The sequence below is a fragment of the Mus caroli genome, unplaced genomic scaffold (assembly GCF_978045245.1).
Source record: "Mus caroli unplaced genomic scaffold, Mus_caroli_1 scaffold_12, whole genome shotgun sequence".
Taxonomy (NCBI): Eukaryota; Metazoa; Chordata; class Mammalia; order Rodentia; family Muridae; genus Mus; species Mus caroli.
The window spans coordinates 37,365,136-37,383,476 of NW_028227267.1; the positions used below are offsets into that span (position 1 = coordinate 37,365,136).

General features: G+C 42.7%; 2 protein-coding genes across 2 annotated transcripts in view; both read left to right on the forward strand.

The window, feature by feature from the left end:
* Window positions 1-18,341, forward strand: part of LOC147001755 (uncharacterized) — a 347,644-nt gene that overhangs the window by 329,031 nt on the left and 272 nt on the right. The window lies entirely within an intron of this gene.
* Window positions 3,822-8,959, forward strand: LOC110288166 (angiogenin-3). Its single transcript, XM_021154594.2, has 2 exons — window positions 3,822-3,900; window positions 8,342-8,959. Exon 2 carries the CDS (start codon window positions 8,360-8,362, stop codon window positions 8,795-8,797), a length of 438 nt encoding a protein of 145 aa, XP_021010253.1. The 5' UTR covers window positions 3,822-3,900; window positions 8,342-8,359; the 3' UTR covers window positions 8,798-8,959.

Genomic DNA, 18,341 nt, shown 5'->3' on the forward strand with positions numbered 1-18,341 from the left:
ATCTAGCTCAATTTGCTCCAGAGCTAGAACTAATGGTCTAGTTTTACATCATGGACCCTCAAGAGAATGCCAATTGATCTAAGATGTCCGAGTTACTGTAAGACAAAATATAAAATACATTGGTGTGACTCTAACTAAGGAATTGAAAGATCTGTATGACAAGAACTTCAAGTGTCTGAAGAAAGAAATTGAAGAACATCTCAGAAAATGGAAAGATCGCCCATGCTCATGGATTGGCAGAATTAATATAGTAAAAATGGCTATCCTGCCGAAAGCAATCTACAGATTCAATGCAATTCCCATCAAAATTCCAACTCAATTCTTCACTTACTTAGAAAGGGCAATTTGAAAACTTATCTGGAACAACAAAAAACCGGGAATAGCAAAAGCTATTCTCAACAATAAAAGAACCTCTGGGGGAATCACCTTTAAAACCTAAAATTTATAACCATGCAGGCTGGTTAAAACGTCTTGAGATCTTCCATTGTGTGTACATTTGAGTATAGAGCACTCTCTGTAAGCAGTTATTTTCAGAGAGGCTGCAAGCAGAGCCCAGTATGTTGGAAAGCAAATGTTTAATTTGTGTCTTGTTTGGAAATGTACGGATGCCATCAGTTCTTTGTTTCCATTCTCCCTGACCCAGGGGAGCCCCCACTCCACAGAGGGTCCTCCTGTGAACTTTCCTTTTCTAGTTGTTACTTCTGTTACTGAGTAGTATGTTAGCATTGTAAAGGAATCTCACAGTGTCCCCATGCCTTCTACTCTATAATGAGCCCTAAGGACAGAATCCAACATACACACTGTGTAAAAAGGGGGAGGGGGGATGTGCCAACACTAGAAATATTAGAAGAAGAATTTCATGTCTCATGTCTTATGGATATTACTGGATTGGAGAAGAGACAGACAAAAATTCCAGGAAAGTAGGATGGCTTTCAGGAAGTTAAACATTTTAATAAACACTTTTTTTTTTTAATTTGGTAGTTGTTTTATAAGAACTAAAATTTCTGAAAGATACAATATTCATGACTGGGGATGTGGCTCAATGTTAGTCTATGTATCATATGTGAGGTCCTGGGTCTGAGCCCTGGAAAACACACACACAAAACACACACACACAAACACACACACACACACACACACACACACACACACACACACACACACACACACTGTTTTTCCTGGCAACTTCATAAACTACAATTTTTTAAATACTCATTTCTGTTTAAATATATGCCAAGTTGGGCAAATACATTTTACAAAGAGCCCTGGCCTCTTGTCAGAGATGTGAACAGGTTCTAAATCCCCTGAGTTGTTGGGTGAAGGTCCAGCGACTTCGGGAAGAGTCCTGACTGCTGAGAGTCTCTGTCTGCTCCCCGGCACTCTGACATTGCTCTAAAAAATGGAATCTGATGTGTTTGAGCAAGTTAGTGTGTCAGATTAGGGGATTTTGTGTCTGTGTGTGTGCTGTGGGTGAGGTTGAAGTACCTCTGTTTTCTGGTGGTTTATCAAAACAGGGCCACACTGATGTGTCTCCTCTGGCTATGGGAGTTGGCTGATATTCCCCCTGGGGATTGATGAGGCCATCTGGGTTTGCAATGGACTGCCTGCTCTCCTAACAATGAGAGGTTGTGACTCTAGAACTCAGTCCTTCCACATCTGTATGCTTGCACACTGAGCTTTTCGGTGCCAGGTTGGATACCAGTAGAGTGGCCTCACCCTAAAGACCCTGAGTGCTATCCTTCTCTGCACATCTGAAGCAGTTTAAGTGTTGGCATATGTCAGAAAAAAGTTTGGCACTTGTCTAATGGATGCCTGGTCACATGTGGCTAGGTCTCCCTTTTAAGAGACTCTAGTACCCCAAGCCAGGCTATAACAGCTGAGTCATCTTATCACATCCCCAGCCTCATTTCCTCTCAGCCCACAGTTGGGCTGAGTGCGGGAGGGAGAGGGAGCAGACAAGGACAAAGGGGACCTTTAAGCTGGGCTGTGCCTCAACAAAGCTGGAAAGTGTTGAGGTTTGGGCCCTTTCCAAGTCCTCATGCCACCCACTCTTCCTCCTCAAGCTGTCAGGCCCAGTTCTTAGGAAGTGTATCCATTGCAATATGCACATTCTGGGCAGCTTTTGCTTGTTCCCTTGTTTTTTTGTAGAGACAGGCTTTCTCTGCACAGCCTTAGCTGTTCTAGAACTAGCTCCTTTGACCAGGCTGACCTCAAACTCACAGAGATCCACCTGCCTCTGCCTCCCAAGTGCTGGAATTAAGGGTTTGGTTTTTAAAGATAATACACTCCTAGAGTGTACTCTATGGTCATGAACAAAAGCTCATTGGAGAAGGCAAATTAGCTGATTTCAGAACTTTTTGCAGGCAAGAGTAGAACACTTGCAGGTCAATTGCAACAACCCAATGACTTCATCAGACCCCAGGGGAATTATCTGCCAGCGCCCATAGCCAGAGATTGCTTGGATTAGCGATTAAGTTTTTTAATAATTGCTATCAAATCTTGCATTTCTGAACCTTTAAAAAGAATCCCTGAATGTTTTTCGTGGTTAGAGGATCTAGATCAGTTGATGAATATCGAAATGAGTAAGCAAATATTCTTCTCTGGAAAGGATCCACCCAATAACTCAAAGGAATGCTGACAGCCTGAAGAAACAGGTTACACCAACCTAAGTAAATCTAGATACATCTGGACCATATTGTGGGTCCTTGATTTCAGTATAGCCTTCTCTGAGTGTTCCCAAGTCCAGGTGTGAGCATGCCTGCAAGTCAGTGTCCCAAAGCTGCCTGCTTGCATCTTTGCTGCTTTCTGAGGGAGCCCTGTTCCTGCCACACAGAGACCAGCCTTGCTGAGGGAGTCTGAAGATGCTCGAGTGCTGTATTCCTCCTCCTGCTACAGCGAGTCAGCTGATGTTCTAGTTCATGTGCCCGGACTCACCTCAGACATCCCCAGGACAGTTCCCACACAGCGAGAGATACTTTGCCCTTGCCTCCACCCCTACTCCTCTGACAACCTGTAGGTCTTTTTTTTTTCTACTTTTGCTTTTAGAAATTACTACAGCTTAAATCACACACAAATATCTACACAATGATGGAGGAAAATCTAGAAATTAACAAAGAGCTAAAATAATGCAATCATGCCCTAGATATAAGATAAATGTATAATAATTTTAAAATTGTATTTTATATATATATATATATATATATATATATATATATATGCATGTATGTTTGTGTACCATGCATATGCAATGCCTGAGGAGGACAGACCAAGGCATCACTACAGATGGTTGTCAACTGCCATGTGGGTCTGAGAACTAAACCTGAGGAAGTGCCCGCAACCACTGAGCTATCTGTCCAGCCCTGAAGATGTGTATGTCAGAACAATTCTAGTAGACTTCTTCACTATCCTGCTGTTTAGTGTCTGGGTATTCAAAGTCTGACCCTGTGGCTTGTCTACTGTTCGATCTTGGCATTGCCTCATAAGCAGAGCAGACATCCATAATTCCTTCTGTACATGGTCCCCATAATGCTTAGATGTAGACAGCTTTAAAGAACAGGAGGTTGAGTAGCCAAATTTTGTTTTCTGCAGATGAATGGAAGATGAACCCAGGAAGTACTTCTTTTCTTCCCCGAAAAAAATGTTTGGTCCACCAGATGGTTACTATTTGACCCAGGCATGCTCAGGGGAATGGTGAATGACTCATTGTTTGTCCATGATTCATGTCCTTTGTTACAAGTCTCTGCCAAAGTAAAGATCCTTAGATAGGTTCTCCCTACCCTGTCACAGGAGCACTATATATTGCCAGCCTGTGAGGAGCCTCTAGCTTCACACTGCAGGACACTGTCTCCAGGAGCACACAGCTAGACTCGCCCCCAGTTGGAGGAAAGCTGGCCAGCTTTTGTAAGATTCTTCCCTGTGGGTACTCAACTCTCTGCTACTTTTCCTCTGTGCTCTTTCTAGCAGTTCATCTATTTTAGTGAAACAGATTAACCCCCCTTATGCTTTCGGGACTCAAACTCGCGCATTAAAAAGAAAATGAGTAAGAGTTAAAATTTAAAATGTAAACAGATTTCTTTGGTGTGGTTTGTATCTGGGAAGAAATTAATGGGATTTCGAGCAAGGAGATGGAGATATAGGAGGGTTTCTTAAATTGTGATTAAAAGCCCCCAGAGGCTTAGGAAGCCATTGGCAGAAGGGCATGTGAGCTGCCGTGTTTCCTTCCATAACAAGCATGTGGCTTGGCAGGAATAATAAGAAAAACCCCAAGTCTGGTGATGGTGGCCCAGACCTTTAATCTCAGCACTGGGGTGGCAGAGGCAGGCAGATCTCTGAGTTCAAGGCAAGCCTGGTCTACAGAGTGAGTTCCAGTACATCCAGGACTACACAGAGAAACCCTGTCTCCAAAAAGAAAAAGAAAACCCCACTCCATGAAGTGCTTTCAGCAGTACTTTCTCCTTGCTTCTTTCCTTTAAAAAAAATATGGATGCTCTTTAAAAACAACGTGGAACACGAACCAAGATCATAAGATGGTAGGCTGAGGGAAGAAAGAAGGAAAGAGGGGGAGGAAGACCAGGCATCAGGTGTTGCATCATGCTAGACTGTTGAGAGGATACACAGAGAATACACAAAGTAGCAAGAGTGTACCTAGGAAAAGGGTGTTTATCACATCGCACCCTTGCTGCAGGTAGTTTGCTAAGTGTCTAGGCTACAAAGCACTGCCTACCCAGAGAAACAGAGGATGTTGATTCCTGTGAGCACTACTGGGATAAGAATGGGTAAACTGAGTCTGCACAAGAGTTAGAACTATTCCACTGCAGAAACCCGAAAGAGAGTCATTGTTGTGTATGTGACTAAGGTTCAGTACCTCTGGCCATGGCAGATTTACACCTGCACTCCCTAACAATAACACTCTCGCTTGTTTTCTCACAATTATACATTGCCTGGCTTTGAGGGGAGTTTCAGAGTTAAATACACAGTGAGACAGTTTCAAGGGGGTGGACAGGAGACACTGGTGGTTGAGGTGTTCTGCTGGAAGTTGCTTCCTGCATGTTTTAGAAAAACCATAATGAGAGACTGCATCGCGTGAGTTGGTAAAAATTAATGTGGAATTTCTGCAAATTAGAAGCAAGTAACCCCTTTCCTGGCCACATAGGCCTGAGACTTTTCAAAGCCTAAGTAGCAAGTAACTTTTTAGGATGAAACACCCCCTATGTAGTGTTCATGGTGCACAGGCTTGGCTTACCCAGAGATCCTTCAGGGAAGATGTATTTCGGTGAGACTGGACCAAGGTCACCCATCACCCATTTCTTCCAGTTGGTACCTTGTACCATCAACTAAGGTTATATAAATATGTCACTGCAATTCCAGTGATGCTAAATTTGGCTCCTTAAATCGGTAAAGAATCCATTAGCCTAGTAAGAGCCACAGACTTTCAAAGCTGGAACCCTCTCATTTATGGATGGTAAAGCATAGGCCTAAAGAGAAACAGGAAGGTAACTACCAGAGAGATATTGAGAGTCTGCTGTGAAGCCAGCACTATGATTCAAGTAAAGAATACAGACCCCTCTCAGCTGTAGATTATAGAGCAGCAGGAAATATGGACAGGTAAATGGTTGTTTCCCTAAGATCACATGGTGTGCTTGGAAACAGCAGCCATGAAACCCGATAGCTGGTAAGTGTTTGCTTTATGATAGCCTTAGCATTAGGTTCCTCCACATTATGGCTTTTGCTTTGACTCAGTAGAGCCTGAAACCTCCAGCCTCCTAGATTCCAAGCTATACTCCTGATCCTACACTACTGACCAGATTATAGGCTGAGGGCCAGGACCTCCACCTTCTACACACATCACACAAAAACACACACACAATCACACTTGCACATGCACATACACCCAAACACATAAGCACGTGCACACTCGCACATGCACATACATGCACATGCTCACACACACAAGGTAAAAGTAAAATGTTCAGACCTACGCATGAGGGAAACACAAAATAAAATAAATGGTTAACGTAATGCAGCTGAGAAACAAAATGCAGGGCAAAAACAAAACAAAAATTACTTAGGGCTGGTTTTCTCTTTAACTAATATTTCCTTAGGCTGGCTGAAAGATCCAACATTCTTTGTATTTATTTATTTAGAGACAAGGTCTCCAGTATCCCAGGCTGTCCTTGAACTGGCTATAGAGCCCAAGATGACCTTGAACTGACAATTCTCCTGCCTCCACCTCCCTAGAACCACATAAACTAGATGTGGTAGTTCTTAAAGAAGATCAAGTGTTTGGACCTAGCCTGGGCTACATAGCAAGACCCTGTCTCAAAGTAAAACAAAAGAGAAAATCAAAACATAAAAGTTGATTTTTCCTGTTAAATGTGGGGACACTCATGGTTATCTGATATGATGGGGTTCTGTGTGGAGGTGCAGGTTTCTCAGAAGCCATGTACCATGTTTTCTGGGACCTGAACCTCACCAATTACAATGCTGGCTGGTAGGGGTCCTTGTGTTTCTACCTCCAGAGCACCAGGAATACAAGTGCTTGTCATGGAGTCCAACTTTTTACTTACTTGGCCATTTCCTCCCTGTGGTGACCTTTTTTGAAGTTTTATTTTTATTATTTTAAGTTAAGTGTATTCGCGTGTATCTGTTTCTGTGGGAAGGTATGTCTAAGAGAGTTCCTGGTGTCCACAGAGGCCAGAGCGTTGGATCCCTTGGAGCCTGAGTTGCCAGTGGATGTAAGCAGCTTACTTAGTTTGGGTGCTGGGACCAGAACTCAGGCCCTCTGAAGAGTAATATACACTTTTAACTGCTGAGCCATCTCTGCAGCCCCACCATGAAGAGGGTTTTTATATCTCAGGATGATCTTTTTATATTTTCTCCAAAGAACTAAGGATATGATCAGAAATTGCTTGATATCTCCCTGTTATCTCCCTTTTCTCAAAATTTCAAATTTCCTAAGAAATAACATTTTTAAAGTCCATAAGAGAAGATCCAGCAATATCACATCTGGGAATATACCCATAGGGGATAGGGAATTTTCAGAGAGGAAACTAGGAAAGAGGATAACATTTGAAATGTAAATAAAGAAAATATCTAATAAAAAAATAAAAAAATAATAGTAGGAAAAAGTCTATAAGAAAGCCAAACTCCAGAAGAAGACACCTTGGTCCTATGGTTTGTGATTGGCATTGGTATATGGTACAGTAGGTAAGCTGGGAACTCTGGGGAGGTGATGGTAGGAATCTTCTCTCTTCCCTCTTCAGAAAGATCTTACAGGGAGTTTTAAGTCTCTTGCCTTCATAAAGAGATCTCAGTTTTATTTTGTTTCGTTTTGTGTTTTGTTTTTCCACACTGTAAGATTATTTGCCTTTGTTAGCAGTATTACAAATGTAGGAGACACTAGAAAATATTTTCTCAGATCATCTGAAGAGACTCTGAAGTAGACCACTCTGAAGATGAAGCATGAGTTCCCCATTTTGCTCTGTAAGAGCCTCTTCTAGACCCACTTCAGGTACCACACAACGTGTTCCATTCTTCCTATGCATTGCTTAGCAACTCTGCCCTCTGGGAGAAGTAGACCTGCACCCTTCATCCCAAGGTGATCTTCTCTACAGCTTTCCTCATTGATGTGGAACTGAGTGGCTGCCTGGAATCCATCCCATCTCAGTAGCCTTAGAGCATGGGCTGTCCTGTGTTCTTGATCCCCACAAGTCATTCTTCATGGCTCTCAGCTCCTGTGTTATCATCCGTCTTGCCTCAGGAACCCCCATGCCTCCCCAATGGATGCCACATTTCTGTTCTGTGCATTTCTGTTTTTCTTTCTTCTTCCTTGACCCTTGCCACCACCCTACCCTAGCCCCCCCCCCCAAAAAAAAAACCCAAAAAACCCCAAGCAAACAAACAAACAAAAACCAGAATCTTCTACAATATCAAGCTAGGGTAGAATTCAAGCAATCCTCCTGTCTCTGTTTCCTAAGTAGCTGGGCCTTACTGACACATACTACACCTACCCTTGGTATATCTTAAATGTCTCTGTGCCCTAGGATATAGCACAGTTTTGGGGCCCAATAGGGACTTGTGTAAACTTTGTTATCAAGTAAAATAATAGGTGAATTAAGAATATAAATAGATTTTGTTATACTATGGAGGTGAACCTAAGGAATAAAGGAAGATGACTGTATCATGGAGTCAGTTAGGAAGGCCAAGGCAAAGATGTAATTAGGTAGGTAGCTGAGGACACTCCTTTAACATGCTCTTTCTGAGAAGAAAGTCTCCACCCACTTAGTCTAAATTAGAATGTATTTCTATGGCCTGACCACTAATGCTCTTTTGCCCTTGGCAGGAATCACTGTTGGAAGAGATGGCGATGAGCCCAGGTTCTTTGTTGTTGGTCTTTGTGCTGAGTCTGGTTGTGATCTCGCCCACTCTGGCTCAGGATGACTACAGGTACATAAAATTCCTGACTCAGCACTATGATGCCAAGCCAACGGGCCGAGATTACAGATACTGCGAAAGTATGATGAAGAAAAGAAAGCTAACCTCGCCTTGCAAAGAAGTCAACACCTTTATCCATGACACCAAGAACAACATCAAGGCCATCTGTGGAGAGAATGGAAGCCCTTATGGAGTAAACTTTAGAATAAGCAATTCTCGCTTCCAGATCACCACTTGCACGCACAAAGGAGGGTCTCCCCGGCCTCCATGCCAGTACAATGCCTTTAAAGATTTCAGATATATTGTTATTGCCTGTGAAGATGGCTGGCCTGTCCACTTCGATGAGTCTTTTATCAGTCCATAGACAGCAGGCCCCTGGCACAGGCTTAGCTCTGTTTTCTTTTTATCTCCCCTCACAGCCATGGTCACTGGTTCAGCATTCACTGTCAGTGGCCAGAAAATGAATTATCTGGAACATACATCTCCTGATTTATAATGCACAGAAATAAAGTTATCTCAAAAACCATTAAGACTCAGTCTTCAAGATCACTAGTTCCCAGTAAATTTAGCTTTTCCTGTTTTCTCTCCTTGCTGTACACCAGGGGGAAGGAGCTGGGACACAGAGAGATATTCATCCTAACTTGCCTGTCAATGGGAAAGTAGATTTCATCTTTCTATGGTGCTGAGGATGATAAATTGATTTACAGACATGACAGGGAATTTTCAAAAGAGCCAAGTTGTCTATTAAGTAATACGTCACTATTGGAGCCCTTTGGAAAGGAGTTTAGGATCGAGAGCCAGCACACCAAGAATATCCCCCTGCCCTCTCCTCCTGTACAACCTGAGACCGTCAGCACCCAGGGGATAGCCCCAACTTCAGGTTGTCATCCTCAATTCATCCCCTTATTTTTTTAAGGACCTAAACTCTGGCCAAACCTGATTCATAGTTTCACATAGAAATAAAATTCAAGACCAGCCTTCATGAAGCAGAGTTGGAGACTTTTATCAGTGATAATTCTGATATGGGCTGTCAACAGAAAGGTGGTAAACAAGGCATACACAAATGTGGGTATGGGTCCCCCAACAGAGAGTCATATATAATTGTCTTAATAGTAGTCATATCCACAATACCACTCAAGCCACACATTAAAAGGTCATAAGGATGTCCCTCCATTATTCTTTCTCTCTGTCTAAAATATTACTTCTTTTATTTTATGTGCATTATCTATTATTATATGTGTTTTGTATGCATGTATGTATGGGCACCACATGTGTCTCTGGTGCCCAGGGGGGTCAGAAGAGGTGTTGGATCCCCTGGAGCCGGAGTTACAGATGGCCATGGTTAGTGCTGGGGTCCAAACCTAGGTCCTCTGTGAGAACAGCAAGTGTTCCTAAGTGCTAAGTCACCTCATGGCCCCTTTTTATCTTTTGATAGGTGGGATCATCGGGTGGCTCGGGAGTGTCTTGGGTGGAATTATAATTTTCATCTCCTTGAAAAGAAGATGTCTTCTTCATTCTTGAAAACTGCAGACTTACTACTGGCAAGGGGTGAAGGCCTTAAGAAGTTGTTCATTAAGATGGAATATTTGCTTGCCCAATTGCCAAGTAAGGGGTTTCTTCCCCTTCTCATAGCCGTCAAATTTCCCTTTTTATCCATTGAGTGTCTCTCTCTGGTCTTAAGCAAGGAATAGTTCTCACGGGATACTCCCAAGGCATTCATTTGCCATAGCTATTTTATTTAAAAATTAAAACTTGTCTATTTTATGTAATCTTTTAGTTTATCGAGTGCTATTTGACAACTGTGTGGTTTTAAGAAAGTTATAGAAAGATTATGTTCTTTCCATTCTGCAACCAGATTTGTTTCAAGTATAAAAGCTCTGTATAAACCTAGCTTGCTGAGTTCTGTCAGATGCACAGGCTCAGTAGGTAATGTCCTGTTAGCAAAGGTTTATGAACACATGCCTATGTATTTTATTTAGAAAACAATTGCTAGATGGAAAACCACCAAAATCCTGTTTTATCTGAGCTCAAGCCATAGCCAGTACCTGAGTGAGCCCAGCCTTCCTGAGTATTCAGATTTAGGAAGGATTTGAGAAGTGGGCTGCGGGTCCATGCTCAGCACAGGAAGAGCCATCTTTACTTCAGAAAACAGGTAGAGGTTTTTCAAATGCCCCTCATTAGAAAAGTTTCCCTAAGATGCTTGCCACCAAGACCAATGACCCAAGTTTTATCTGGGGACTCACATGGTAGAAGGAGACAATTTAATCCTACAAATAAACCATCAATCAATCATCAGTCAGCCAATCAATCAATCACATGAGTGGATGGGACAGCAGATTGAATTCATTCCTGTTTTTTTTTTTCTTTCTCTGTCTGTTTGCTGTGTCATAACATGAAGCTCTTTAGACTGAAACAACAAATTACAGATAAGGCCTTGTGTCTCAGTAATAAAACCATTCGAGAAATTGAAGAGAAAGCCATCTGTGATTGCTGACTGTGCAAGAGAAAAACAAGAAAATCTCCCAGACTTCATGTAATGGTGGCATGTAAGGAAGAAGATGACAGGCAACGGGAGAGGAAATTTCCCCCTGGGACACAGACCTCCAACTCTTTGAGAGTGTAATTTACTCTTATAAATAGAGAGAGTAAGCAGCAATACCGAATGCAACACATCACAGTCATTCCCTATGAAGAAAGTAGAGGAAGACAAATATCAATGTGGTAAATACAGGCGAGCTGCTCTGACTACCACACCATCCTCTGATCTGTAAGAGTCAATACCTCCGTGCTTCAGCACTGCCTGATAACTGGCGGTTATCATGTAGAAAAATGGGAATTGACCCATTTCTATGTCCTTGTACTAAGGTCAAATCTAAGTGGATTAAGGAACTCCACATAAAACCAGAGACACTGAAACTTATAGACGATAAAGTAGGGAAAAGCCTCGAAGATATGGGTACAGGGGAAAAATTCCTGAATAGAACAGAGATGGCTTGTGCTGTAAGATCGAGAATCGATAAATGGGACCTCATAAAATTGCAAAGCTTCTGCAAAGCAAAAGACACCGTCAATAAGACAAAAAGGCCACCAACAGATTGGGAAAGGATCTTTACCTATCCCAAATCAGATAGGGGACTAATATCCAATATATATAAAGAACTCAAGAAGGTGGACTCCAGAAAATCAAATAACCCCATTAAAAAATGGGGCTCAGAGCTGAACAAAGAATTCTCACCTGAGGAATACTGAATGGCAGAGAAGCACCTGAAAAAATGTTCAACATCCTTAATCATCGGGGAAATGCAAATCAAAACAACCCTGAGATTCTACCTCACACCAGTCAGAATGGCTAAGATAAAAAAATTCTGGTGAGAGTATGTGGAGAAAGGAACACTACTGCATTGTTGGTGGGATTGCAAGCTTGTACAACCACTCTGGAAATCAGTCTGGCTGTTCCTCAGAAAATTGGACATAGTAATACCGGACGATCCCGCAATACCTCTCCTGGGCATATATCCAGAAGATGTTCCAACAGGTAAGAAGGACACATGCTCCACTATGTTCATAGCAGCCTTATTTATAATAGCCAGAAGCTGGAAAGAACCCAGATGCCCCTCAACAGAGGAATGGATACAAATAATGTGGTACATTTACACAATGGAGTATTACTCAGCTATTAAAAACAATGAATTTATGAAATTCCTGGGTAAATGGATGGACCTGGAGGGCATCATCCTGAGTGAGGTAACCCAATCACAAAAGAACTCACATGATATGTACTCACTGATAAGTGGACATTAGCCCAGAAACTTAGAATATCCAAGATATAAGATACAATTTGTGAAACACATGAAGCTCAAGAAGAATGAAGACCAAAGTGTGGACACTTTCTCTCTTCTTAGAATTGGATTCAAAACACCCATGGAAGGAGTTACAGAGACAAAGTTTGGAGCTGAGACGAAAGGATGGACCATCTAGAGACTGCCATACCCGGAGATCCATCCTGTAATCAACCTCCAAACACTGACACCATTGCATACATTAGCAAGATTTTGCTGAAAGGACCCTGATATAACTGTCTCTTGTGAGACTATACTGGGGCCTAGCAAACACAAAAGTGGATGCTCACAGTCAGCTATTGGATGGATCACAGGGCCCCCAATGGAGGAGCTAGAGAACGTAACCAAGGAGCTAAAGGGATCTGCAACCCTATAGGTGGAACAACAATATGAACTAACCAGTACCCCCTGGAGCTCGTGTCTCTAGCTGCATATGTATCAGAATATGGCCTAGTCATCCATCAGTGGAAAGAGTGGCCCATTGTTTGTGCAAACTTTATATGCCTCAGTACAGGGGAACGACAGGGCCAAGAAGTGGGAGTTGGTGGTTAGGGAATTGGGGGGTATGGGGGACTTTTGGGATAGCACTGTAAATGTAAATGAGGAAAATACCTAATTTTTAAAAAAGTAAACTTAACAATTTTTGGTTCTGGTTTCTTTGTGTTGGGGTTTGAATCTTGGGCCTTGTGCACTCTACATAAATGAACAGCCACTGAACTACATATTCTCAGAGTTGCACAGATAAGAATTTTGTCTTCAACAGATTAAATGTCTTCTAAGATTTTTGTTATCAAAACCTCTTTTGCATTCTAATCCAGTGACACATCTCCAGACTTGTTCACATTTCTGTTGTGAAGTACAGCCAGTTATAGCCTAGTAGTTAGTATTTAGTTTTCTTCTTAAAACTTGATGAATGTGGTAAGGTATTATCTCAAGAAATACTTCCTCACTTGACCTATAAACCACAATGAGTATTTTGCTGTCCCAACTGATAGATGTATTTTTGTGCAGTTTCCATTGTTGAGAAACTGTCTTCAAAACTTGGAATATCTTCAACCCTGCGATCCTCTTGCAATGACTGCTCCTGACCTACTGACTGACAGATGCCCAGTGCCAACAAAGTATTTACCCACTGCTCTGGCTGTCTATGGAAAGGACTGCACAGCATTTATAAATTTGTCACAGTAACCTGTTTTTAGGGACTAATCTTTTGGGAGTGCTAAGAAGTGTTGGGTCAGGGTGTCTGTCACTCTGGAGCCTGGATTTGGTTTGAACTTGCTTAGAACCCAAGATTGGATCAATTTTTCTGTCCTTCTGCCTCAGCCTTGAAGTTATAGGGTCCCAGGCTTGCACTTCCAGACCCAGCTTATGAGCCAGGTTGTAAGCAGCCTGTGCTGCTGTGAGTGGATGCTCAGCTTTAGGAAGTAAGACTCAGCAGGAAGAAGCTAGGATACCGTGGGCTTGCCCTTGAAGTATGTTGTGGGACACAGTGCCCTTTCCTGTCCTCCTTTCTTCTGCCATGATCTTGAGCAGCATTGCTTTAGTACATGCCTCCCATCGTGGGTGTTTCTCTACCACAGACCCCCAAACAAGAAAGCTAACTAGTGATATCTTTGACACTAGAATCTAAGGAATCTCTTTCTTTCAAACCATTTATTTGTCTCAGGCATTTTTCAAGCATTGGAAAGCTGATTTGTAGCATGATACAAGTTAATTTAACTCTGATTTATTTACAAATGCTCAAAGCATATTTGATACAGGGGCTCTAAGGTTTTCTCCTTTATGTTATATGACCTTCTATATGTCTCTTTGGAAGGCTATTTACTGAACAAAAGCTGATCTTGAACCTTATGATCAGGTTTCTGCAAGCACATAGGGACTGCAGAGAGACCTCCCATGCAGACACAGCTCTGGGTTGGTTGTGTCTTGAAGGGTCCTGCAGCTCCGTTTTGCACTCAGGATTCTGCAGAGTGACTCGTGTATGTAACTTCAGGTGGACACTGTGGAGCTCTACCTCCCTGCCACTCCATACTTGCTGTGCATGATTGGAACCACATTGTTGCCTCTGGTCTGGTACAGCATGTCTTCATTCCTGGAGCCATGATTGGCACCACTAAATGTGTTCTTGGGGTACTTATTGAGGGGTGCCTGTCACATATACTGGTGGCATATAGAATGGATGGTGTGATACTCTGGCCTCAGCCTGGAAGTCAGTCCCTTTAGTTGGGATTTTAATTGGAATTAAATTGACTCTGTAGGTCAGTGTGAAAAAAGCAATTCCATGTATCTAAGAACAAACCTTCCATTCAATTCTTCCAGAGCCAGAATTGTTGGGGTCCAGAGGGCCTACAGTGCCTTTCGCAAACAGCAACCTAGATGTGGTCCCCTGACTGAGGGAACACTGAAGGTACAAGATCTAAATCCTGGGAGGTTGTCCTCCAGGGCACAACAAGGCCACAAAAGGCAGGGAAGTACAGAAGGAAATCTCATAGAAGGACATAAAAATACTGTTTGCTCAAGCTCTGCTTGCAGTGATTGTCTAGTAACTAGCTAGCCCGTGTATCAACAGCAGTGGGTAATAAAAGTTGTTCTTTCATGAAGAGTCATCAGAGTTCTGTCTCTCAGTATCATTACCCCCTTCCCAGGTCCCTCAGATGCCACAGCTGTGCCCCTGAGGGCTAAAATGATGCCCTCAGTGTTTCTAGGAATACTCTTTAAAGGCCTCATGATGCTCCTCATAAAGTCATCTCACAAGTTTGTTTGCTGATAGTGCAACAGGGCCCCAGACCTTAGTAGGCCTCCAGATCTTAGCATAACTGACTCCATGAAGAAAGTTCCCTTCAGGCCATAAAATTCAGCATGCAGACAGCACTACATGAAAAAAAAAATGAAAATAAAGACCTAATCCATCAATATCCATAGTTATGGGCAAGTCTGTCTTAGGATTTTATTGTTGTGAAGAGACACTATGACCGAGTCAATTCTTATAACAGAAAATATTTATTTCGGGCTGGCTTCTAGTTTCAGAAGTTCACTCCATTATCATCCAGGAGATAAACATTGAAGCACACCAGAAGGCATGCTTCTGGAGTTTCCAAATAGGAAAGGGATAATAATGGAATATACACGCATAGTCCATGATGTTCGCACTAATAAGGGCATACACACTCATAGTCCATGGTGTTCTAATACATTACAGACACCCACTAACAAACGATGTTTTGTTCAGTTGTTGTGGGCTAGACTAGGTAGATCAGAGAAGATTAGTGCACTGGTTTAAGCTCAAAGAATGTCTTTATTAACTGCCAGCAACTGCACTCGGTGTTGGGGGTCCCAGTGAAGTCTTGAGCCTTTCTCAGGACAAGCTTTTAAGGATTAAAAAAAAAAGGAAAGAAAGAAAAGAAAATATCATCACGAGTGAGTTATAAGTGGGTATTAGCCATAAAGTAGAGGATACCCAAACTACAATCCATAGACCCAAAGGTGCTAAATAACAAGGAGGGTCCAAGGGAGGATACTTGAATCTTTCTCAGAAGGGAAAATAAAATAGATATTGGAAGTGGGTGCAAGAAAGGAAGTGGAGGTGGGCAGATGTAGGGAGAGTAGGGGAGAGAAGGGAAGTCAGCAGTCTGGGGTGGGGGCAATCTCTAAGACATGCCAGAGACCTGGAATTGGAGCAAGGCCCGAGAAGGTCTTTGGGGGCAAGAATCCTAGCAGTGGAGAATATGGATCCTGAAGTGGCCATTTCCTGTAGCCAGGCAGGACTCCCAGTGGAAGGATAAGGGCAGCAATCCACCCACAAAACCTTTAACCCAAAATGCATCCATCTACAATATGTATAGGGACAAAGATAGAGCAGAGACAGAAGGAATTACCAAGCAATGACTTCCCCAAACTGAGACCTATCCCATGGGCAAGAACCAATCCCTGACACTATTAGTGATATTTTGTTATGTTTGCAGACAGGAGCCTGGCATAACTGTCCTCTGAGTGGCTCCACCTAGCAACTAATGGAAAGAGATGCAGAGACCCACAGCCAAACATTAGATGGAGCTCAGGTAGTCTTGCAGAAGAGTTGGGGAAAGGACTGAGGGATCCAATGAGGATACTGACTCCACAGGAAAACCAACAGAGTCAACTACCCTGGACCCTGGAGGGCTCCCAGAGACTGAATCAACAAAGGGTGAGTATGGGCTGGACTTAGTTCCTCTGCACATATGTACAAGATAAGAACTTGGTCTTGAGGCAGGTCCCCCAAGAACAAGAGAGGGTGCTGTTGCTAAATCTGTTTGCCTGCCTGTTGGTGGATCCTGTTCCTGGTGGACCTCCTTCTCTGGCCTCAGTAGAAGAGTATGCACCTAGTCCTGATGCAGCTTGATGTGCCTGGGAAAGGGGGTGGGGAGTAGGGGAATTGATAACTACAGGGGGGCACCCCCTTCTCAAAGGAGAAAGGGAGGGTGGAAAAGGGGAGGATCTACATGAAAGGGTACTGAGGAGAAGGGGGACTGATATTGAGATGTAAATTAAATAAATAACTAATAAAAATTAAAAATTAAAAAGAAATTCTGAGTTGACATTCTTCAGTTAACAAGAACAGTTAGCCAGAAGTGAAACTACAGAAGCAGGAAAGCAACACTAGTGCACTTAGAGACTTACCCAGAGCTGTGGGGTTTGATGGATTACATTTTTTTTTTTTGTTTTGGGAGGTGGTGCTCTCTATGTGCTAAGTATTATGGCCTGAATGGTATTTCAAGTTATTCATGCTAAGTCTGGGGCCTACCAACTTCAGGCAGCCTGTTCCATAAGGACCTTTTCATTGTTGTGTGAAGACAATTAAAAAATCATCCTTAGATCACTGTCATGTTTAATTAGCATTCTGATTACCTTTAATATGACAAGCACTGTGCTGCAATATGTATATATTTTTGGAAAGTCTGACACCTCCCCCCACCCCCCACACACACCTTGCCTCAAATAATATTGAAGGATTACATGGCAAGTACTGTGTAGTAAATCTATAAAATAATTCTTGAATGAGGATGTTGTCTATTAACCAGAAGCATTAATGGTTTCATTGAAAAGGTTAGTTCAGGACCTTTTTGAAAATTCCACCAGACCCATCTCCTCAGGGAGGGGAAGGCTAATTAAACTTCTGCAGGAAAGACTGGACATGAAGGTGGGGGAGGCCTAGACCAGTTAACACATTCCATTGGACAAACCCTACCACCTCATTCCCCAGAGACCAATCAATTTAAAAGTCACACTGTTCTGCAAATCACATTGTGCTTAATGGCTGCTGCTCTGAAACACTGTAAAAAGACTGACCAAACTGGTTGGGGTGTGGAGGTGAGGGGTTGTCATCTCTCCTTTGGGTGTAGGATGGCCCCAATGCGTTGGAACAATAAATTCCTCTTGCTTTTCGCACCTATCCCAGGCTCTTTGTGGTTCACTCAGGGGGTCCTCGGTAAGCTAAGGCCTGCCATAGCTTTACAGTATCACTATGGATGTCACTATGGATCATAATGGGGAGTCTAGGGAGAGGGATGTAGCTCCATTGGTCCTTACCAGGTATGCTCAATCTCCAGCATCCCACAAAGCTGACTGTGGTGGTCCACACCTCTAACCACAGGATTCAGGAGGTTGAGGCAGAAGAATCAAAGCTCAGGGTCACTCTCAACTACTCTTGGTTACACAATGACTTCCAGGCCAATCTGGGCTGGAAGTGAAAGAGAACCAGTGGATACTTGAGAGGGAGAATGGATACTTCTCAAATTGGTTCCAAGTTGAATATTTTTAATAAGCAAAGAATGCCCTTAGTCTTGCAACTGTCAAGCAGCCACGGAAAGCCCACTATTCTCACCAGAATAAGCAAGGACACCATCAGAAAGGATCATCTCGTCTTTGGCACCAAAAGATCAGGACTTCCATGTGTATCTGTAGATGGTATGAGTACAAATCTCTTAGCAAACCTGGGAAGATAAAAGACAAATATAAGATATATACACAATGCAGGTCACCAGATAACTGTGCTGGCCTGGGAAGTATTTGAAGGTCACAGAGATGCATCAC

Coding starts and splice junctions, on each gene's coding strand:
- LOC110288166 (XM_021154594.2), top strand. CDS start 8,360: ATGGCGATGAGCCCAGGTTCTTTGTTGTTGGTCTTTGTGCTGAGTCTG.